Source organism: Heterodontus francisci, chromosome 1 (assembly GCF_036365525.1).
Source record: "Heterodontus francisci isolate sHetFra1 chromosome 1, sHetFra1.hap1, whole genome shotgun sequence".
NCBI lineage: Eukaryota > Metazoa > Chordata > Chondrichthyes > Heterodontiformes > Heterodontidae > Heterodontus > Heterodontus francisci.
The window spans coordinates 215,379,116-215,403,555 of record NC_090371.1 but is presented as its reverse complement, the minus strand read 5'-3'; the positions used below and the strand labels follow the sequence as shown (position 1 = coordinate 215,403,555).

Below are 24,440 nucleotides of genomic sequence, written 5' to 3'. Positions count from 1 at the left end.
TTAAAAGAACTCCAATAAATTGGTTAGACATGATTTCCCTTTCACATGTTGACTCTGCCTGATTATCTTGAATTTCTTTTAAATGCCCTGCTATAAGGTCTAAGGTCTTCTAACATTTTCCCTATGACAGATGTTAACTTTTTTTATTTAACCACGGATGGGGGTCCTCCCCTTAGAATTCTTCTCTATCATCGGAACGTATCTATTCTGTGTATTCTGAAATATCCACTTAAATCTCTGCCACTGCATCTCTATTGACCTATCCCTTAACCTAATTTGCCAGTTCATTTTAGCTAGCTCTGCTTTCATGCCCTCATAATTGCCCTTATTTAAGTTTAGAATACTCGCCTTAGACTCACTCTTCTCTCCCTCAAACTGACTGTAAAACTCAATCATATTATGATCGCTGCTGCCTCGGGGTGCCTTCACTAGGAGGGCATTAATTAATCCTATCTCATTGCATAATGCCAGATCTAGTATAGCTTGCTCTTTGGTTGGCTCCAGAACGTATTGTTCCAAGAAATTATCCCGAAAACATGCTATGAATTCCTCATCTAGGCTGCCTTTGCCAATCTGATTTTTCCAGTCTTCATGTAGATTAAAATCCCCCATGAATATCGCCATACCTTTCTGACAAGCTCCAATTATTTCTTCCTTTATACCCCATCCTACAGTATAGTTACTGTTAGGTGGCCTGTACACCACTCCCACAAGTGACTTCTTGCCTTTATCATTTCTCATCTCTAGCTAAACCACCTTTACATCCTGATTTCCTGAGCAGTTTAAAAGAGCTGCGGCGAGAAGGACAGAGAGAGCGCGGGACCAGCGAGCAGTTTAAAAGGGCTATTCTAGTCAGTCCAGGCCACCAGAGCAGACCAACCGTGTTCTGAGAAAAATCCAAAAGTGACGTCACATGAAAACGGGTAGTTGTTTGGTTGGTAGTTTTTTTCTCATTTATCTTTCAAAACTAGGGTAATTTTTAATACTTGTAAGGTTTTATTTACTACAGAATTGCAAAGGAGGAGGGGTAGCACTGATGGTAAAGAATGACATAACGACATTAGCGAGAAAGGATCTAGCCTCAGAAGATCATGAAGTAGAATCAGTATGGGTGGAAATAAGGAATTGCAAGAATCAGAAAACACTGGTGGGAGTAGTTTATAAGCCCCCTAACAGTAGTTATACCACTGGACAGAGCATGAAACAAGAAATTATTGGAGTTTGTAACAAAGGCAATGTAATAATTGTGGGGGAATTTAATCTTCATATAGACTGGGACAGTGAAATTGGCAGGAGTGGTCTAAAAGATGAGTTTGGAGAATGTCTTTGGGACAGTTTCTTGGAGCAATACGTTGTGGAGCCAACTAGGGATAAAGCTATCTTAGATATCGCACTGTGTAATGAAGCAGGGTTAATTAGTAATGTCATAGTAAAAGATCCACTGAGAAACAGTGATCATAATACCATTGAATTCCACGTTAAGTTTGAAAGTGACATGCTCCAATCACAAAAAGAATCTTAAACTTAAAACAAAGCCAATTACGTAGGCATGAGGCGAGAACTGGCTATGGTAAATTGGGTAAATAAACTAAAAGGTATAGCCGTAAATGAACAGTGGGAAACCTTTAAAGAAACAATTCAAAATTTTCAACAAAAATACATTCCTTTGAAAAACAAATCTCAGTAAGAAAGACCCATCCGTGGCTCACTCAGGAAGTTAAGGATAGTATTAGATTCAAAGAAAAGGTGACCAATGTTGCAAAAGAGAGTCTCCCACCCACCGTCCTCCTCTAACCAAAAAAAAAGGACTCTAGGGTGTTGATAAGGTAAGCTTTTTATTTAAAACTTCAGTCCGTCGGATTGCTAAGCGAACAAGTTTTGACTTTTTTTTTCGTTTGGTTTTTCAGTAGATTTATTGGGAATCTAGAATAGTGGGAATGGAGGTAAAGGCAGTTGTATGTTCCTCCTGCAGAATGTGGGAGGTAGGGGTCGCCAAGAGTGTCCCTGCTGACTGCATCTGCGGGAAGTGCACCCAACTCCAGCTCCTCGCAGACCGCGTTAGGGAACTGGAGCTGGAGCTGGATGAACTTCGGATCATTCGGGAGGCGGAGGGGATTATTGACAGGAGTTATAGGGAGGCAGTCACACCTCAGGTAAAAGAAGTAGGTAGATGGGTTACCGTCAGGGGAAGGAAAGGGAACCAGCAGGCAGTGCAGGGATCCCCTGTGGCCGTTTCCCTCAACAACAGGTATACCGTTTTGGATACTGTTGGGGGGGACGACTTACCAGGGGTAAGCAATGGGGTGCAGGTCTCTGGCACAGAGTCTGTCCCTGTTGCTCAGAAGGGAAAAGGGAAGAGGAGCAGAGCATTAGTCATTGGGGACTCCATAGTTAGGGGAACAGATAGGAGGTTCTGTGGGAACGAGAGAGACTCACGGTTGGTGTGTTGCCTCCCAGGTGCCAGGGTACGTGATGTCTCCGATCGTGTTTTTGGGATCCTTAAGGGGGAGGGGGAGCACCCCCAAGTCGTGGTCCACATAGGCACCAACGACATAGGTAGGAAGAGAGATGGGGATTTAAGGCAGAAATTCAGGGAGCTAGGGTGGAAGCTTAGAGCGAGAACAACCAGAGTTGTTATCTCTGGGTTGTTGCCTGTGCCACGTGCTAGCGAAGAGAGGAATAGGGAGAGAGAGGAGTTGAACACGTGGCTGCAGGGATGGTGTAGGAGGGAGGGTTTTGGTTTCCTGGATAATTGGGGCTCTTTCTGGGGTAGGTGGGACCTCTACAAACAGGATGGTCTTCACCTGAACCAGAGGGGTACCAATATCCTGGGGGGGAGATTTGTTAGTGCTCTTCGGGGGGGTTTAAACTAAATCAGCAGGGGAATGGGAACCTAAATTGCAGTGCCAGTGTACAGGCTGTTGAGAGTAGTGAGGTAGGGGATAAGGTTACAGGGACGCAAGAGGGCACTGGCAAGCAAGAACTTGGTTTAAAGTGTGTCTACTTCAACGCCAGGAGCATCCGGAATAAGGTGGGTGAGCTTGCAGCATGGGTTGGTACCTAGGATCCTGATGTTGTGGCCATTTCGGAGACATGGGTAGAGCAGGGGCAGGAATGGATGTTGCAGGTTCCGGGATTTAGATGTTTCAGAAAGAACAGAGAAGAGGGTAAAAGAGGGGGGGGTGTGGCATTGTTAATCAAGGAAAGTATTACAGTGGCAGAAAGGACGTTTGAGGACTCGTCTACTGAGGTAGTATGGGCCGAGGTTAGAAACAGGAGAGGAGAGGTCACCCTGTTGGGAGTTTTCTATAGACCTCCGAATAGTTCCAGAGATGTAGAGGAAAGGATAGCGAAGATGATTCTCGACAGGGGCAAGTGTAACAGGGTAGTGGTTATGGGGGACTTTAACTTTCCAAATATTGACTGGAAATACTATAGTTCGAGTACTTTAGATGGGTCTGTTTTTGTCCAGTGTGTGCAGGAGGGTTTTCTGACACAGTATGTGGACAGGCCAACCAGGGGCGATGCCACATTGGATTTGGTACTGGGTAATGAACCCGGCCAGGTGTTTGATTTAGATGTAGGTGAGCACTTTGGCGATAGTGATCACAATTCGGTTAGGTTTACCTTAGCGATGGGCAGGGACAGGTATATACCGCAGGGCAAGAATTATAGCTGGGGGAAAGGAAATTATGACGCGATTAGGCAAGATTTAGGATGTGTAGGATGGGGAAGGAAACTGCAGGGGATGGGCACAAACGAAATGTGGAGCTTATTCAAGGAGCAGCTAATGCGTGTCCTTGATAAGTATGTACCTGTCAGGCAGGGAGGAAGTTGTCGAGCAAGGGAGCCGTGGTTTACTAAAGAAGTTGAAGCGCTTGTCAAGAGGAAGAGGGCGGCTTATGTTAGGATGAGACGTGAAGGCTCAGTTAGGGCGCTTGAGAGTTACAAGCTAGCCAGGAAGGATCTAAAGGGAGGGCTAAGAAGAGCAAGGAGAGGACACGAGAAGTCATTGGCGGATAGGATCAAAGAAAACCCTAAGGCTTTCTATAGGTATATCAGGAATAAACGAATGATAAGAGTTAGAACAGGGCCAATCAAGGATAGTAGTGGGAAGTTGTGTGCGGAATCAGAGGAGATAGGGGAAGCGTTAAATGAATATTTTTCGTCAGTATTTACAGTAGAGAAAGAAAATGTTGCCGAGGAGATTACTGAGATACAGCCTACTAGGCTAGATGGGATTGAGATTCACAAGGAGGAGGTGTTAGCAATTTTGGAAAGAGTGAAAATAGATAAGTCCCCTGGGCCAGATGGGATTTATCCTAGGATTCTCTGGGAAGCCAGGGAGGAGATTGCAGAGCCGTTGTTGTTGATCTTCAAGTCGTCATTGTCGACAGGAGTAGTGCCGGAGGACTGGAGGATAGCAAATGTTGTCCCCTTGTTCAAGAAGGGGAGTAGAGACAGCCCTGGTAATTATAGACCTGTGAGCCTTACTTCGGTTGTGGGTAAAATGTTGGAAAAGGTTATAAGAGACAGGATTTATAATCATCTTGAAAAGAATAAGTTCATTTGCGATAGTCAGCACGGTTTTGTGAAAGGTAGGTCGTGCCTCACAAACCTTATTGAGTTTTTCGAGAAGGTGACCAAACAGGTGGATGAGGGTAAAGCCGTGGATGTGGTGTATATGGATTTCAGTAAGGCGTTTGATAAGGTTCCCCATGGTAGGCTATTGCAGAAAATACGCAAGTATGGGGTTGAAGGTGATTTAGAGCTTTGGATCAGAAATTGGCTAGCTGAAAGAAGACAGAGGGTGGTGGTTGATGGCAAATGTTCATCCTGGAGTTTAGTTACTAGTGGTGTACCGCAAGGTTCTGTTTTGGGGCCACTGCTGTTAGTCATTTTTATAAACGACCTGGATGAGGGTGTAGAAGGGTGGGTTAGTAAATTTGCGGATGACACGAAGGTCGGTGGAGTTGTGGATAGTGTCGAAGGGTGTTGTAGGGTACAGAGGGACATAGATAGGCTGCAGAGCTGGGCTGAGAGATGGCAAATGGAGTTTAATGCGGAGAAGTGTGAGGTGATTCACTTTGGAAGGAGTAACAGCAATGCAGAGTACTGGGCTAATGGGAAGATTCTTGGTAGTGTAGATGAGCAGAGAGATCTTGGTATCCAGGTACATAAATCCCTGAAAGTTGCTACCCAGGTTAATAGGGCTGTTAAGAAGGCATATGGTGTGTTAGCCTTTATTAGTAGGGGGATCGAGTTTCAGAGCCACGGGGTCATGATGCAGCTGTACAAAACTCTGGTGAGGCCGCACCTGGAGTATTGCGTGCAGTTCTGGTCACCGCATTATAGGAAGGATGTCGAAGCTTTGGAAAGGGTGCAGAGGAGATTTACTAGGATGTTGCCTGGTATGGAAGGAAGGTCTTACGAGGAAAGGCTGAGGGACTTGGGGTTGTTTTCGTTAGAGAGAAGGAGGAGGAGAGGTGACTTAATAGAGACATACAAGATAATCAGAGGGTTAGATAGGGTGGATAGTGAGAGTCTTTTTCCTCGGATGAGGATGGCAAACACGAGGGGACATAGCTTTAAGTTGAGGGGTGAAAGATATAGGACAGATGTCAGAGGTAGTTTCTTTACGCAGAGAGTAGTAGGGGCGTGGAACGCCCTGCCTGCAACAGTAGTAGACTCGCCAACTTTAAGGGCATTTAAGTGGTCATTGGATAGACATATGGATGTAAATGGAATAGTGTAGGTCAGATGATCGGCGCAACATCGAGGGCCGAAGGGCCTGTACTGCGCTGTAATATTCTAATTCTAATTCAAATCTGAGGATTGGGAGTGTTTTAGAAACCAGCAAAGGGCCATCAAAAAGTTGATAAAAAAGGAAAAAGTAGAATATCAGAGTAAACCAGCCAGTAATATAAAAACAGATTGTAAGAGCTTTTATAGGTATATCAAAAGTGTCACAATCCTGATTTTTTTTCTCTCCTCGTGAAATATTGCAATGCGCCTTTAAGGCTGTAAAAGATCAGTACTTCTTTAAGGCAGCAAGCTCCAGGGACTGCAAGCCAAAGTGCATTCTGGTTGCCTGGCAACAACCATACAAAGGAGGAGAACAGGACTTCAAATGTATCCATTTTGACTTTGAAACTGGCCAACAGAGAGACACAGTGAACAGACTGTTCTGGCACGTGAAGGAAGTAGGAGAGCTCTCTCTCAGTCTATTTAAACTCTATTTATTATACTCTGAAAATTCTAAAGAAGCTTCAAGCCAGATTAATTTCTTAAAGAAATCACAAATTATTGGTTTACTGTGTTCATTGTTGAAAAAAAAAAGTTTAATACTAGAACTGCCAAACTGAACTGCTGAATTCCCATCTTTGGAAAGATCTTCGGATTCATCGGACCATGGAAGAGTGCAAGTGAACTTGGATTGTGTGGAATTTGAAGACCATTCATCAGAAGCGCAATCAGCAAAGACTTTATTGTTTTTTCTATTTTATCGAGCAACTATTTAAAAACCAAACTACTGTTAGTTTGAGTATATGTACGCGAATGTGAGAGTTAGATTTTTAGATAAGAAGTTATAAGGTCCTCAGATATTGGTTTATCTTAATGATGTTTAAGGTTTTAGTTTTTTTTAATAAACAGTTACTGTGTCGATATCTAAAGATACCTGGTTTGGTTCGCCTCATTCGGGGGTTACTACATTGTTTCAATTCGGCTGCTGCTTTCTTTGATTTGGAAAGCTTAAAGATGTATAATGTGACCTGTGGAGCGATGGGACTGAACTGACAGTGCGTTGCTCGCACCGCAATCAGAATCATATATTTTGATTGGGGGCTTTGTCCTAAGCGGTCGTAACAAAAGGAAGAAAGTAGCTAGAGTAAACGTTGGTCCCGTAGAAGCAGACAGCAGAAATTATCACGGGGAATGAGGAAATGGCACAGGCACTGAACAAATGTTTTGTGTTTGTCTCACAGTAGAAGACACAAGTTCCATACCAGAAATAGACAGTAGCCCAAGGGCCAAAAAGAGTGACGAAATTATGGAAATTAATATCAGCAGAGAAAAAGTATTGGAGAAACGTAAGGGACTAAAATCTGCCAAATCTCCAGTACCTGATGGCCGACACACTAGGATTCCAAAAGAGATAGCTGCAGAGACAGTGGATACGTAAGATATGATTTTCCAAAATTCCTTAGATTGGGGAACGGTCCCATCAGATTGAAAGTTAGCAAATGTTACACTGCTTTTCAAGAAAGGAGGGAGAGAGAAAACAGGGAACTACAGGCTCGTTAGCCTAACATCAGTCGTTGGGAAAATGCTGGAATCTACTGTTATGGAAGTCCTAACAAAGCACTTAGAAAAGCTCAGTATGATTAGAACAAGTCAACATGGTTTTACCAAAGCGAAGTCCTGTTTGACAAATTTATTCTAGGATTTTGAGGATGTAACTGGTCGGGTCGACAAAGGGGAACTAGTAGATGTAGTAAACTTGGATTTTCAAAAGGCATTCGATAAGGTGCCACACAAAAGGTTAATGGGCGTTGGGGGTAATATCTTAGCATGGCTAGATGATTGGTTAACAGACAGGAAGCAAAGAGTGGGCACAAACAGGGTATTTTCAAATTGGCAGGCAGTAAATAGTGGAGTTCCACAAGGATCAGTGCTGGGGCCTCAGCTATTTACAATCTATATTAATGGCTTAGATGAGGAGACGGAGAATAATGTATCTAAGTTTGCTGATGATACAAAGGTAGGTGGAAAGGTAAGCTGTTGGGAGGACACAGAGGCTGCAAAGAGATATAGACAGGTTAAGTGAGTGGGCAACAAAATAGCAGATGGAGTATAACGTAGACAAATGTGAAGTTATGTACTTTGGTCGTAACAACAGAAAAACAGCATTTTTTAAAAAGGTGCGCAATTTGTACATTTTGATGTTCAAATCGACTTGGGTGTGCAAAACGTTAACATGCAGGAAAAGCAAGCAATTAGGAAAACAAATGGCATGTTGGCCTTTATTGCAAGGGGATTAGAGTGCGGGAATAAGGAAGTATCACTACAGTTGTACAGGGTTTTGTTGAGACCGCACCTGGAATACTGTGTGCAGTTTTGGTCTCCACATTTAAGAAAGGATATACTTGCATTGGAGGCGGTACAACGAAGGTTCACTAGATTGGTCCCTGGGATGAGGGTGTTGACCTATGATGAAAGGCTAAGTAAATTGGGCCTGCATTCTCTGGAGTTTATAAGAATGAGAGGTGATCTCATTGAAACATTTAAGATTCTGAAGAGGATAGGGGAGATAGAGAGATTATTTCCACAGGTTGGGGAATCTAAAACACGAGGCACACTGTCTCAGGATAAGGGGCCGATCATTTAGGACTGACATGTGGAGAAATTACTTCACTCAAAGGGTTGTAAATCTTTGGAATTCTCTACCCCAGAGGGTTGTGGATGCTCCATTGCTGAATAGTTTAAGGCTGGGATAGACAGATGTTTGGTCTCTCGGGGAATCAAGGGCTATGGAGATTGGGCAGGAAAGTGGAGTTGAAGCCCAAGATCAGCCATGATCGTTCTGAGTGGTGGAGAAGGCTCGATCGGCCATACGGTCTACACCTGCTCCTATCTTTTGTGTTCTTGTAATCTCACCCAGATTAAGTCCTGCAGTCTCTGCAAACCGGTGCTCTCCATGCTCCATCAGCTCCCTATTGCTCATGAGTTGGCTTTTAAAATTCTTGCCGTTTCATATTCCTACCTAGCCTTTTGTGATTTTTCTCCTGACTCATGTCCTCGCACACACACTTTGCTCCTCTTAATACCTACTTTTCTCTTTGTCCCTGTTCCTTCCGTTCAATCAATGGTAACTATTTGTTCAGGCACACTGTTGTTGCCCAGTTTGTTTAGCCTTGCCACCTCTGTCCCTGCTAGCAAATGCTTCCCCCAAACCTCTTCAAACATGTTCTAATTTGATCCCTCACTCGAACTCTCTCCATTATTCCTTTTCCCCAGCTGCCCGACATGGCTGTTCTTTTTCCTCAATGTAAAGAATTTTTCGGAGACTCCCTGCACAAAACTTTAAAATTTATTTCCCACAGAATTAAAAATGGCAAGAGATGTAAAATAGGCTGCGGATTCGCTATCACCTGTTTTACACAATCGCAAAAATCGACCCCCAAGCAATTCTATGGAGAAGATTCAAATGGAGCTGAAGTGTCAATGCTACATTGAAAGGCTCAGTTGAAGGATTCTGAAAAGGCGGCCAAACATTTGGATATTTTATGCTTAAAAAATTGACATAGCAATTTGACACAATAGTGCTATTGGGTTATTAGGGCCAATACATGGAGAAGACAAAAAATACACTTCAATGACTTGCCAATATACTTTTTGCTTCTTACTCATAAATGATCAACTTAAATAGCTTTCACCGCTGGTGACAGACCTTTTTTTAAAATTCATTCGGGGATGTGGGCGTCGCTGGCCAGGCCAGCATTTATTGCCCATCCCTAATTGCCCTTGAGAAGGAGGTGGTGAGCTGCCTTCTTAAACCGCTGCAGTCCATTTGGGGTAGGTATACCCACAGTGCTGTTAGGAAGGGAGTTCCAGGATTTTGACACAGCGACAGTGAAGGAACGGCGATAGAGTTCCAAGTCAGGATGGTGTGTGACTTGGAGGGGAACTTGCAGGTGGTGGTGTTCCCATGTATTTGCTGCCCTTGTCCTTCTAGTTGGTAGAGGTCGCAGGTTTGGAAGGTGCTGTCTAAGGAGCCTTGGTGCATTGCTGCAGTGCATCTTGTAGATGGTACACACTGCTGCCACTGTGCGTCGGTGGTGGAGGGAGTGAATGTTTGTAGATGGGATGCCAATCAAGCAGGCTGCTTTGTCCTGGATGGTGTCGAGCTTCTTGAGTGTTGTTGGAGCTGCACCCATCCAGGCAAGTGGAGAGTATTCCATCACACTCCTGACTTGTGCCTTGTAGATGGCGGACAGGCTTTGGGGAGTCAGGAGGTGAGATACTCGTCTCAGGATTCCTAGCCTCTGACCTGCTTTTGTAGCCACGGTATTTATATGGCTACTCCAGTTCAGTTTCTGGTCAATGGTAACCCCTAGGATGTTGATAGTGAGGGATTCAGCGATGGTAATGCCACTGAATGTCAAGGAAAGATGGTTAGATTCTCTCTTGTTGGAGATGGTCATTGCCTGGCACTTGTGTGGTGCGAATGTTACTTGCCACTTATCAGCCCAAGTCTGGATATGTCTAGGTCTTGCTGCATTTCTACACGGACTGCTTCAGTATCTGAGGAGTTACAAATGGTGCTGAACATTGCGCAATCATCAGCGAACATCCCTACTTCTGACCTTATGATTGAAGGTAGGTCATTGATGAAGCAGCTGAAGATGGTTGAGCCTAGGACACTACCCTGAAGAACTCCTGCAGTGATGTCCTGGAGCTCAGATGATTGACCTCCAACAACCACAACCATCTTCCTTTGCACTAGGCATGACTCCAGCCAGCGGAGGGTTTTCCCCGATTCCCATTGACTTCAGTTTTGCTGGGGCTCCTTGATGCCATACTCGGTCAAATGCTGCCTTGATGTCAAGGGCAGTCACTCTCACCTCACCTCTTGAGTTCAGCTCTTTTGTCCATGTTTGAACCAAGGCTGTAATGATGTCAGGAGCTGACTGGCCCTGGCAGAACCCAAACTGAGCGTCACTGAGCAGGTTACTGCTAAGCAAGTGCCACTTGATGGCACTGTTGAGGACACCTTCCATCACTTTACTGATGATTGAGAGATGGTTGATGGGGCGGTAATTGGCCGGGTTGGACTTGTCCTGCTTTTTGTGTACAGGACATACCTGGGCAATTTTCCACATTACAGGGCAGATGCCAGTGTGCGTAACCCGTAACCACAATACTTCACCTGAATGCAGTACAGCTCAAAATACTCTCTCCAGATACAACCTAAGCTTGGAAGGACAGAATCTGTAAATATACTGCTGTTTTCTTGACCCATAATCCAAGTGACCATAATATAAAAACATCCACACATGCCGAACTCCAAATGATATAAAATGAAATTAAACCAGCATCATGCTCACATGGAGTGCAGGAAAAGATTGCTCAACTCTCAGATGAATTTTAGTTGCGACTTGAGGCTCATCAGTCTCTGGTTCCACCTTCGCTGAAGGAGCAATGTTTGTACATTCTCCGTTTGCAGAGTCAGATTCCAAGCTTCGGTTATGTTTTCTACAAATGACATAGAGATAAAGTAAAACCTCAAAAAAAATCACAATTTAACAGTCAGACTTGCTATTTTCACAACACAGAAACAAAATGATCAATACTGCATAACTGCAGGTATAGAATACATCAGGGTAAACTGTGTAAAGCACAAACAAATTACAACCTACTCTCAGCAGATACAGCAACAATTAACTAACAGATTATCTCCACTTAAATTAGTTTCAATTGAACATGCTTTCCTCCCGGGAAAGCTCAATTATTTAGTCTTGCAACTTCCCACTTTACCCTTTTGATATTTCAGATTCCAGAAAAATTTAAAAAGGCTGAAGTAAAAAAAAATCTGTAACTGGCTTCAGCTTTCTACTTAATGTGTTCTTACTATATGTAGTTCATATTTATTCAGTAGTGCAAGGACAAATTGATTTACACTATTATATTTAAAAAGTAGCAAATTGACAACAATTTGCATTTATATAGCACCACTAACATCCTGAAGGTGCTTCACAAGAGAATTACCAAACAAAATTTGATATCAAGCCTCATAGGGAGATAGTAGGGCAGTTGGCGAAAAGCTTGGGAGGTAGGCAGGGGAATCAAGATTATAGGGGGTAGATGGGAGTGTGGAATTTGAGACAGAAACAAATCAGCCATGATCTTATTAAATGGTGGAGCAGACTCGACGGGCTGAATGGCCTACTTCTGCTCCTAATTCGTGTGGTCGTATAATGGAGCATCCGAAAGGAAAGAACGAGATAGAGATACAAAAAGAGGTTTGGGAGAGGAGGGATTCCACAGCTTAGGACAAAGACAGATGAAGACAAGGTCGCCAATGGTGAAGCGATTAAAATCAGGGATGCACAAGAGACCAGAATTGGAGGAGTGTGGAGACCTCAGGGGGTTGCAGAGCTGCAGGAAATCACAAAGATAGGAAGGGGTCAGGCCATGGAAGGATTTGAGAATTTTAAAAATCGAGGTTTTGCCAGATGGGGAGCAATGCAGGTCAGTAAGCACAGGGGTGTTGGGTGAACGGGACTTGATGAGATTTGGGATATAAGCAACAGAGTTTTGGATGCACTCAGGTTTATGGCGGCTGGAAGATACGAAGCCAGCCAGGAGAGCACTGGAATAGTCAAGCCTAGAGGTAACAAAGGCATGGTTGAGGGTTTCAGCAACAGATAAGCTGAGGCGGGGGGCGTGACAAGCAATGTTAGGGAGTTGGAAATAGGTGGTCTTGGTGATGGAGCAAATATGTGGTCAGAAGCTCAACTCGGGGACAAATAGGACAGCAAGGCTGTGAATGACTTGGTTCAGCCTCAGACAATCGTCAGGGAGAGGGTTGGAGTCAGTGGCTGGGGAACAAGTTTTGTGTTACGATCCAAAGACAATGACGTCTGTTTAGTTGGAGGAAATTTCTAATTATCCAGGACTGGATGTCGCACAAGCAGCATTACAAATCAGAAGCAGTGGCATGGTCAAGAGAGATGGCGCTGAGGTAGAGCTGGGTATCGTCGCGCGTATCCATTGTCTCTCGAGATAAGGAGGCCCAAAGAAGAAGAAGAAGACATGTGGAAACTAACATTGTGTTTCTGGATTTTGACACAGAGGGACAGCATGTTGATGAGAAATAGCAGGGGAGCCAGGGATAGATCCTTTGGAGACTTAACACATTAGAGAGGGATGACCTAAGTTCAGGAAAACAGAATGTAGAAGTGGTTTGGCTAGAGATGAGAAATGATAACGGCAAGAAGTCACTTGTGAGAGTGGTGTTCAGGCCTCCTAATAGTAACCACATGGTAGGACAGAGTATACAGGAAGAAATAATTGGAGTTTGTCAGAAAGGTACTGTGATAATCATGGAGGATTTTAATGTACATATATACTGGAATAATCAGATGGGCAAAGGTCTCCTCATCGAGGCTTTCATCGAATGTTTTCAGGATAGTTTCTTAGAACACCACGTTCTGGAGACGACCAAACAGCAGGCTAAACTAGACCTGGTATTGTGCAAAGAGACAGGATTAATTGATGACCTCATTGTGAAGGTGCCCTTGGTAGCAGCGATCATAATATGATTGAATTTTACATTCAGTTTGAGGGAGACAAGAATGGATACAAAACTTGTATTTTAAACTTAAATAAGGGCAATTATGAGGGCATGAAAATAGAGCTAGCTAAAGTAAACTTTCAAATTAGGCTACGGAATAGGTCAATAGAGATGCAGTGGCAGACATTTAAGGGGATATTTCAGAATAGATACATTCCAAAGAGAAAGCAAAATTCCAAGGGGAGGACCCACTATCTGTGGTTAACTAAAAAAAAGTTAAAGGTAGTATCAAACTTAAAGAAAAAGCATATAATTGCGCAAACATGGGTGGCAGGTCAGACAATTGGACAGAATATAAAGAACAGCAAAAAATGACTCAAAAATTGATAAGCAGGGAAAAATTAAAGTATGAGAGAAAGCTAGCTAGAAATATAAAAACTGTTAGTAAGAGTTTCTATAGATATTATTAAAAAAAGTTAACCAAGTGAGTGTTAGTCCTACAGAAAGTGAGCCTGGGGAATTAATAAGGGAAAATAAGGAGATGGCAGATGAATTAAACAGGTATTTTGCATTGGTCTTCACTATAGAGGATACAAATAGCATCCCAGAAATAGGTATAAATCAGGTAATGGAAGGGAGGGAGGAGCTCAAGAAAATTACAATCACGTGACACTGAGCAAATTGTTGAAGCTGCGGGCTGACAAGTCCCCGGGTCCTGATGGACTTCATCTTAGGGTGTTAAAAGAAGTGGCTAGTGAGATAGTTGATGCATTAGTTTTAATTTTCCAAAATTCCCTAGATTTGTGGAAGGTTTCATTAGTTTGGAAAACAGCCAATGTAACTCCTTTATTCAAAAAGGGAGGGAGACAGAAAGCCGGAAACTATAGGCCAGTTAGCTTAACATCTGTCATAGGGAAAATGTTAGAAGCTAGTGTGCAAGACATTATAGCAGAGCACTTAGAAAAATTTAAGGTAATCAGGCAGAGTCAACATGGTTTTGTGAAAGGAAAATCATGTTTAACCAATTTATTGGAGTTCTTTGAAGAAGTAACACGTGCTGTGGATAACGGTGGATGTATTGTACTTAGATTTCCAGCAGGCATTTCAAAAGTTATTGTGGAAAATAAAACTCATGGTATAGGGGGTAACATATTGGCATGGATCGAAGATTGGCTAGCGAACAAGCATAAATGGGTCATTTTCTGGTTGGCAAGATGTAAGGAGTGGTGTGCTGCAGGGATCAGCACTGGGGCCTCAACTTTCACAAATTATACAAATGACTTGGATGAAAGGACTGAGTGTATGGTTGCTTAATTTGCTGAAGACACAAAGATAGGTAGGAAAGTAAGTTGTGAAGAAAATATAAGGAGGCTACAAAGGGATATAGACAGGATAAGTGAGTGGGCAAAGATCTGGCAAATGGAGTATAATGTGGGAAAATGTGTAATTGTCCATTTTGACAGGAAGAATAACAAAGAAAAATATTATCTAAATTCTAAATGGTGAGAGATTGCAGAGCTCGGAGATGCAGAGAGATCTGGGTGCCCTACTGCATTAATCACAAAAGGTTAGTATGCAGGTTCAGCAAGTAATTAGGAAAGCTAACAGAATGTTGTTTATTGCGAGAGGAATTGAATACAAAAGTAGGGAGGTTATGCTTCAGTTATACAGGGCATTGGTGACAGCACATCTGGAGTACTGTGTACAGTATTGGTCTCCTTATTTGAGGAAGGATGTAAATGCATTGGAAGCAGTTCAGAGAAGGTTTACTAGACTAATAACTGGAATGGGTGGGTTGTCTTACGAGGAAAGGTTGGACAGGCTATGCTTGTATCCGCTGGAGTTTAGAATAGTAAGAAATGACTTGATTGAAACATAAGATCCTGAAGGGTCTTGACAGGGTGGATGTGGAAAGGATGTTTCCCCTTGTGGGAGAATCTTGAACTAGGGATCACTATTTAAAAATAAGGGGTCACCCATTTAAGACAGAGATGAGGAGAAATTTTTTTCTCTCTGAGGGTCGCAAGTCTTTAGAACTTGCTCAAAAGGCAGTGGAAGCAGTCTTTGAATATTTTTAAGGCAGAAGTAGATAGATTCTTGATAAGCAAGGGGGATGAAAGGTTATCGGGGTAGGCAGGAATGTGGAGTTGAGGTTACAATCAGATCAGGCTCGAGGGGGCAAGTGCTCTACTGCTGTTCCTAGTTCGTATGACTCCAGAAATAACAGTGCAGGAGCAGGAAGAGAAGCAACTGCAGGTGACTTTCTGGCTATGACTGAATAGATATAAATGGAACCAGGCGAGGGCAGACCCACCCAGCTGGATGATACAAGACAGGCATTGAAGGAGGATGCTGTGGTCAACCATGTTAATGGTTGCTGATAAGACAAAAAGAATGAGCAGTGATTGTGACCATGGTAAACTATCACATAGGATGTCATTTGTGACTTTTGATAAGGGCCATTTCGGTACTGTGGCACGGACAGAAAACTGATCAGAGAGGTTCAAGCATGGAGTTGCAGGAATGCTGAGTACAGATTTAGGAGGTGACAGTATCTTTGGAGAGGAAAGGGAGATTGAGGCAGGACAGTAGTTTGCAAGGACAAATGGGTCAAGGTTGGGTTTTTTGAGGAGATAAGATGATGGCTTATATGTAGTTCATATTTATTTACACAGCGCGTCTACCCTGAGGCACAGTGTGGCTTTCGTGCAGAGAGATCGACCGTTGACATGCTGTTCTCCCTTCGTCAGATACAGCAGAAATGCCGTGAACAACAGATGCCCCTCTACATTGCTTTCATTGATCTCACCAAAGCCTTTGACCTCGTCAGCAGACGTGGTCTCTTCAGACTACTAGAAAAGATTGGATGCCCACCAAAGCTACTAAGTATCACCTCATTCCATGACAATATGAAAGGCACAATTCAACATGGTGGCTCCTCATCAGAGCCCTTTCCTATCCTGAGTGGCGTGAAACAGGGCTGTGTTCTCGCACCCACACTTTTTGGGATTTTCTTCTCCCTGCTACTTTCACATGCGTTCAAGTCCTCTGAAGAAGGAATTTTCCTCCACACAAGATCAGGGGGCAGGTTGTTCAACCTTGCCCGTCTAAGAGCAAAGTCCAAAGTACGGAAAGTCCTCATCAATGAACTCCTCTTTGCTGACGATGCTGCTTTAACATCTCACACTGAAGAGTGCCTGCAGAGTCTCATCGACAGGTTTGCGGCTGCCTGCAATGAATTTGGCCTAACCATCAGCCTCAAGAAAACGAACATCATGGGGCAGGACGTCAGAAATGCTCCATCCATCAATATTGGCGACCACGCTCTGGAAGTGGTTCAAGAGTTCACCTACCTAGGCTCAACTATCACCAGTAACCTGTCTCTAGATGCCGAAATCAACAAGCGCATGGGTAAGGCTTCCACTGCTATGTCCAGACTGGCCAAGAGAGTGTGGGAAAATGGCGCACTGACACGGAACACAAAAGTCCGAGTGTATCAGGCCTGTGCCCTCAGTACCTTGCTCTATGGCAGCGAGGCCTGGACAACATACGTCAGCCAAGAGCGACGTCTCAATTCATTCCATCTTCGCTGCCTCCGGAGAATACTTGGCATCAGGTGGCAGGACCGTATCTCCAACACAGAAGTCCTCGAGGCGGCCAACATCCCCAGCTTGTACACACTACTGAGTCAGCGGCGCTTGAGATGGCTTGGCCATGTGAGCCGCATGGAAGATGGCAGGATCCCCAAAGACACATTGTACAGCGAGCTCGCCACTGGTATCAGACCCACCGGCCGTCCATGTCTCCGCTTTAAAGACGTCTGCAAACGCGACATGAAATCCTGTGACATTGATCACAAGTCGTGGGAGTCAGTTGCCAGAGTTCGCCAGAGCTGGCGGGCAACCATAAGGACAGGGCTAAAATGTGGCGAGTCGAAGAGACTTAGTAGTTGGCAGGAAAAAAGACAGAGGCGCAAGGGGAGAGCCAACTGTGCAACAGCCCCGACAAACAAATTTCTCTGCAGCACCTGTGGAAGAGCCTGTCACTCTAGAATTGGCCTTTATAGCCACTCCAGGCGCTGCTTCACAAACCACTGACCACCTCCAGGCGCGTATCCATTGTCTCTCGTGATAAGGAGGCCCAAAAGAAGAAGAAAAAGAAAAAAAAAGAACATTAAAAAGTAGCAACCTGACAACAATTTACATTTGTATAGCAACATTAACGTAAACATCCTGAAGGTGCTTCACAAGCATGTTACCAAACAAAATTTGATATCAAGCCACGTAGGGAAAAATTAGGACAGTTGGCCAAAAGCTTGGATAATGGAGTATCTTAAAGGAGGAGAACAAGAGAGGTTTGGGGGAAGGAGGGATTCCAGAGCTGAGGACAAAGGCAGATGAAGATGACGCCACCAATGGTGAAGTGATTAAAACCAGGGATGCACAAGAGACCTGAAGTTTGAGAATTCTAAAATCAAGGTTTTGTCAGATGGGGAGATTTGAAAAGGAGAGGGACAGTACCAGAGGAGAGGGAACCATTAACAATATCAACTAACAAAGAAATCCATGAGTTCCTCACACTTGATATTGGAAGTGAGGGTGGAAGGGACCGAGAAGAGGGATTTAAGAAGATGGTTTGTAGTGAAGAAGAGAAGCTGGGTGCTATCGTTGCATTCCAAGATGACCCTGCAATAATGATCCATTTTGGCAGAGGGGAGCATGACTTGACAGCACTTCGTGTGATCCAGCCAGATCTGGCAATAAATAAATAAACCCATTGTCCGCCATAAGCATTTAAGTCTCTGTACTTTGGACTTAAGGGAATGGAGATGACAGCCATACCTCGGTATTGACCAGCATGAGAGACAGTTTTAATGGGGGGGCAAAAGGACATCAAAAGGTGGGGTGAGGACATGATTAAGCAAGTAGCTGCAGAAATATCATGGTGAATGGAACCCTTCTGTTTTCTCTTCAGGTCATGCACTACTTGCATTGAAGAGAATCGGGAAGCAACCAACAGAAAATTTTTGCCAGTTCCCCTCTGATCTGGTCTCTAGGAGACACACCATGGTACTGTTCAATGTAAAAAGTTAAATATAGAGAGATAGTTAAGGTGGTGAATAATCAACGACCAATGACCAATGGTTGCCACAAGAACACTGTTGCGGTTACCAAGGGTCAATAAGTAGAAATTACTATAGATCAGTGATTGATGAAAATTTTGTGTCATATTATGTTGGATTGATCAGCCCATTCAGTAATATTCAGTTTATAGATCGATGCATAGAAGCATGAGGGTGCTTCCACATTTTTCTCACATGCTACCAAACAAGAAAAAGCTTCCATCAGACAGATTCTGCTCAGTTCATGGCATCCAATATCTTCCTTTCTATCTATTCATCCATCCAGACCTCTCACCCAACCCCATAACCTCCAAATAGCAATTTATCAGGTCACTCTATTTTAGGTATTAGTACAGTTACCACCGCTGTGACTCTCTCTTATTCACCCAGAGTTCTTAATATGCAGCTCTACATGCTTTCTCTCCTTCCTTAATGCTCACTAGGTTGAAATCAAGGGTCAGTGTACCATTTTTTTTTTCTAACTCATTCATTCCCAGAACCTCAAAGAGGACCCATCTTATTTCCCTTTGTTTTCGATCCTACAATCTACAGGCTTTGACATAATCTAACTTGATTCTTAACTAACCTCAGCTTTGCTCCTACTTTTTGCAATTTTGGTGGTGCCCTGCCCTATTGGTCCTGACATTCACATACATTGCTTCACTTGAAAATGAAATAATTGGAATGACTTAGTCCCAAAGCATATCACAAATTAGAGCATTGCATGCAAAAGTTATTTCAATGGCCTGGATTTTCCGGTGCAAATGACAGCGAAACTATTAGCATTCCCCATCGTTGGACTGGTGATAGGCCCAGCAACTTCCAGGTACACACTGTAGCACGTAAATCCAGAAGTTGCAGTGGACCAATCTGCACTGCTCTGGAAGCTTTGCCATTGCATTCACTAACCTGAAGAGTGAAAGGGAAGTATATTGGAATACACAGATAAAATTTCAAAATTTGCCCATGTTACCAAACTTGGAGTGGCAAATATTGATGATACCAACTGACTGCAATAGGACATAAGTTAACTAGCAGAAAGGGCAGACAAGTAGCAGATGGAATTTAATAGAGAAGTGTGAGGCGATGCATTTTGGCAAAAGGGATAGGAGCAGTATAGACTTAATGACACAGTTCTATAGTGTGTGCAGGGTCGGAGGGACCTGGGGGTTCATGTGCATAGATCTTTGAAGGTATTGAGAGTAGTTAGCAAAGCATATGGGATTTTGGGCTTCATAAAGAGAGGCATTGAATACAAAATCACGGAAGTTGTGCTAAACCTTTATAAAGCTCTGGTTAGGCCACAACTAGAGTATAGTGGCCAATTCTGGTCACCACATTTTAAGAAGGATGGATGTGAGGGTCCTTGAGATGGTGCAGAGGAGATTAACCAGAATGGTTTGTCAAGAAAATATGCTATACCAAATGAGGATCTGTAATTCATCGGTTGGAAACCTAAACTAAACTTTTAAATAGGAGCTGGGATCCTACAATTAACATTTAAAAAGCTGGCAGCCAAGATGGCCACCACAATTTGTACTGAAATACCTCACATTCCAGAGCATCAAATTGGAGACGCATGTCTAACGAGGTTGTAGCCTGGACAAGGCATCATGAATTTGGAGTCAGCTAACAGCGTCACTTCTAAGGGCAAAACATTCAAAGCCATCTTGGAACATTAACAGTGGAGTCATACCAATGAGACTCAAGAGAAATTGAAAATGCCTAGAATCGAATCTAATTAAATTGCGAATGAGGGCACTGGACAATCAAGTGACCACCTAGCAGTCTTTTACAAAAGGACAAGCTCCTGAAACTTTGAAGCAGACAAACTTTGACTGATAACCAGACAAGACCCCAGTGGGGCTGTCTGTCTGTCTCTCCAGATAACATTGTAAGTTTAAAACTTGTCTGTGACTGTGGAACATCCAAGCCGAACATCGCTAAAGACAGAGACCCCAGGGAAGAAAGCCACCTACAACTCCGTCTCCAAGAAAAACTGCACCAGGTGGGCCAGCTGCAAACTGCACTGCGACCAGCCAGGGTCTTCAAGATCATAACTTCAGCCGGAAGACAACGGAATTACCAGACCCCACAGACTGTATTTTTTTTTTTCATTCCGGACTCTAATCCACACAACTATCCCTTATCAATCTGTAACCTGTTTGTGTGTGTGATTCTCGTGTGCACGTGCGAATGAAAATATAGCGTAGTTTTATTATTTTATCTAGTCTGGGTTTAGATTTTTTTTTTTGAAGTACAATAAACTCACCTCTGCCTTGTTTAAACTCAAGGAAACCTGTCCGATTGGTTCTTTTACAATCACAACAAAGGTAAAACACTCACTGAAGTGGTAAGTACATCCACTGTTTAAAAAGGAATAAACCCTGTTGAGGTCAAGCAAGAAGGAGGACAAGAGGGAGCCTTGTGACCCCTCCTCGCCTGATCCTAACAGGTTCCAGGGATGGGGGATTTTAGCTACAAGGTTTAGTTGGAAAAGCTGGGGCTGTTCTCCTCGGAGCAAAGAAGCTTGAGGGGAGATTTGACAGAGGTGTACAAGATTATGACAGACTTAGATAAGGTAGGTAAAGAAAAAAGTTCCCATTAGCTGCTGGTATAAGGACTAGCGGACACAGATTTATGGCTTTGGGTAAAAGGTAAATGGGGGTGTGAGGGAGAACTTTTTATTTTAGGCAGCGAGCGGTAATGACCTGGAAAACTCTGCCTACAAGGGTGGTGGAATTGGAGACAAACAATGATGTCAAAAGGAAAGCGGATAGTACTTGAGGGAAATAAACCTGCAAGGTTACAGGGATAGAGCAGAGATAGAGCGGTAGAGAGAGCTTTAAACGGAATAGTGGAGGCGAAGGATCAAGTGAGGGAAGATACGATAATTTAAACAGAGAGGAGAAGGCAAGAGAGCAAGACAGCAATAAGAGTAATGATAATCAGAGTGTGGCAGGAAGGGACAGAGGGTACAAACTTAAGAGTGCGCCAGCAAATAAGGCTAGAGGTTGTGAACTAATGGGGGGGCGGTCGGGAGAAGGGCGATTTAGAAATCCAAAGAGAAAGGTCAAGGCATCGGAACAGTATAGCATTGTGGGTAAAGATAAGCAGTATGTGACAGGCAGGGACAGAGAGTTTAACAAAAATTATACATCAGCAAATAATGTTACTGCAGGGAATAAAAGTAAAAAAATTAAATTAAAGGTTCTTTATCTGAAATGCACAAAGCATCTGCAATAAGATAGATGGATTAGTTTCACAAATAGAGGCAAATGATTTAGATCTAATCGCCATTACAGAGACATGGTTACCAGGTGATCAAGGTTGGGAAATAAATATTCCAGGGTACACAATATTTCGGAAAGACAGACAGAATGACAAGGGAGGAGGGGTAGCCTTGATAATAAAGGATGACATAACGACATTAGTGAGAAAGGATCTAGCCTCAGAAGATCATGAAGTAGAATCAGTATGGATAGAAATTAGGAATAGCAAGAATCAGAAAACATTGGTGGGAGTATATAGGCCCCCTAACAATTGTTATACCGTTGGACCAAGCATTAAATAAGAAATTAGTGGAGCTTGTAATAAAGGCAATGTAATAATTGTGGAGGACTTTAATCTTCACATAGACTGGGACAATGAAATTGGCAAGAGTGGTCTAGAGATGAGTTTGTAGAATGTATTCGGGACAGTTTCTTGGAGCAATACATCGTGGAACTGACTAGGGATAAAGCTATCTTAGATCTGGTATTGTGTAATGAAGCAGGGTTAATTAGTAATATCATAGCAAAAGATTTGCTAGGAAATAGTGATCATAATACCACTGAATTCCATGTTAAGTTTGAAAGTGACAATCACAATCACAAACAAGAATCTTAAACACAAACAAAGCCAACTGCGTAGGTATGAGGGGACAATTGGCTGCGGTAAATTGGGTAAATAGACTAAAAGGTATGGCAGTAAATGAACAGTGGGAAACATTTAAAGAAACAATTCAAATGTTCAACAAAAATACATTCCATTGAAAAACAAAAACTCAGCAAGAAAGACCCATCCGTGGCTCACTTAGGAAGTTAAGGATACTATTAGATTAATAGAAGCTTATAATGTTGCAAAAAAGAGTGGCAAGTCTGAGGACTGGAAGTGTTTTAGAAACCAGCAAAGGGCCACCAAAAAGTTGAAAAAAGGAAAAAATAGAACACGAGAGTAAACTAGCTAGTAATATAAAAACAGACTGCAAGAGCTTTGATAGGTTAATAAAAAGGAAGAGAGTAGCTAAAGTAAACATTGATCCCTTAGAAGCAGAGACAGGTGAAATTACCACAGGGAAATGAGGAAATGGCTGAGGCATTGAACAAATATTTTGTGTCTGTCTTCACAGTAGAAGACACTAGTTCCATACCAGAAATAGATTGTAATATAGGAGCTAAAAAGTGAGGAAATTAATATCAGCAGAGAAAAAGTATTGGAGAAACTTAAGGGACTAAAATACGACAAATCCCCGGGACCTAGGGTTTTAAAAGAGATAGCTGCAGAGATAGTGGATCCGCGAGCTATGATTTTCCAAAGTTTCTTAGATTCAGGAACGGTCCCGTCAAATTGGAAGTTGGTAAATGTTGCACTGCTTGTCAATAAAGGGGGGAGAGACAAAACAGAGAACGACAGGCCAGTTAGCCGAACATCAGTTGTTGGAAAAATGTCTATTATGGAATTCTTAACAATGCACTTAGAAAAGCACAGTATGGTTAGAACAAGTCAACATAATTTTACTAAAGGGAAATTCTGATTGACAAATTTATTAGAGTTTTTTTAAAGGATGTAACTAATATGGTAGATAAAGGGGAACCAGGAGATGTAGTATACCTGGATTTCCAAAAGGCATTCGATAAGGTGCCACACAAAAGATTAATTGGCAAGATAAGGGCTCATGGAGTTGGGGGTAATATATTAGCATGGATAGAGGATTGGTTAACAGACAGGAAGCAAAAAGAGTGGACCATAAATGGGGCATTTTCAAATTAGCAGGCAGTAAATAGTGGAGTGCTGTAAGGATCGGTGCTGGGGCCTCAGCCATTTACTATCTATATTAATGACTTAGCTGAAGAGACAGAGAGTAATATATCCAAGCTGTGGGGAGGAAACAGAAAGACTGCAAAGAGATATAGATAGGTTATGTGGGCAGCAAGATGGCAGTTGGAATATTATGAAGTTATTCACTTTGATCATAAGAATAGAAAAGCAGGGTTTTTTTTTTAAAGGTATGAAACTTGTAAGTTTTGATGTTCAAAGAGACTTAGGTGTGCTTGTACAAGGAACACAAAGTTAGCATGCAGATACAGCAAGCAATTAGGAAGGCAAATGGCATGTTCACCTTTATTGCAAGGGGATTGGAGTAGAGGAATGAAGAAGTCTTGCTACAATTGTACAGGGTTTTGGTGAGACCACATCTAGAGTAGTGTGTGCAGGTTTGGTCTCCACATTTAACAAAGGATATACAGGCATTGGAGGCGGTCCAGCAAAGGTTCACTAAATTGGCCCCTGGGATGAGGGGGCTGGCCTATGATGACAGGCTGAGTAAACTGGGCCTATACTCTCTGGAGTTTAGAAGAATGAGAGGCGATCTCATTGAAACGTACAAGATTCTGAAGGGGCTGGATAGAATAGACACAGATTGTTTCCACTGGTCAGGGAATCTAAAACATAGGGGCACAGTCTCAGGATAAGCAGCCAATCATTTAGGACTGAGATGAGGATAAATTACTTCACTCAAAGGGTTGTGAATCTTTGGAATTCTCTACCCCAGAGGGTTGTGGATGCTCCATCATTGAATACATTTAAGATTTTTGGTCTCTCAAGGAATTAAGGGATAGGGCAAGTGGATGGAAAAGTGGAGTTGAAGCCCAAGATCAGCCATGATCGTATTGAATGCTGGAGCAGGCTCGATGGGCCATATAGTCTACTCCTGCTCCTACTTTTGTGTTCTTGTGAGGTGAATGGGACTGACCAGATTGC

General features: G+C 43.0%; 1 protein-coding gene across 1 annotated transcript in view; it reads right to left on the bottom strand.

The window, feature by feature from the left end:
* Positions 1-24,440, bottom strand: part of otud4 (OTU deubiquitinase 4) — a 132,816-nt gene that overhangs the window by 43,426 nt on the left and 64,950 nt on the right. The window contains exon 14 of the mRNA XM_068041448.1: positions 11,109-11,256. Coding sequence (XP_067897549.1) covers positions 11,109-11,256 — 148 coding nt within the window. The remainder of the gene's footprint in view (positions 1-11,108; positions 11,257-24,440) is intronic.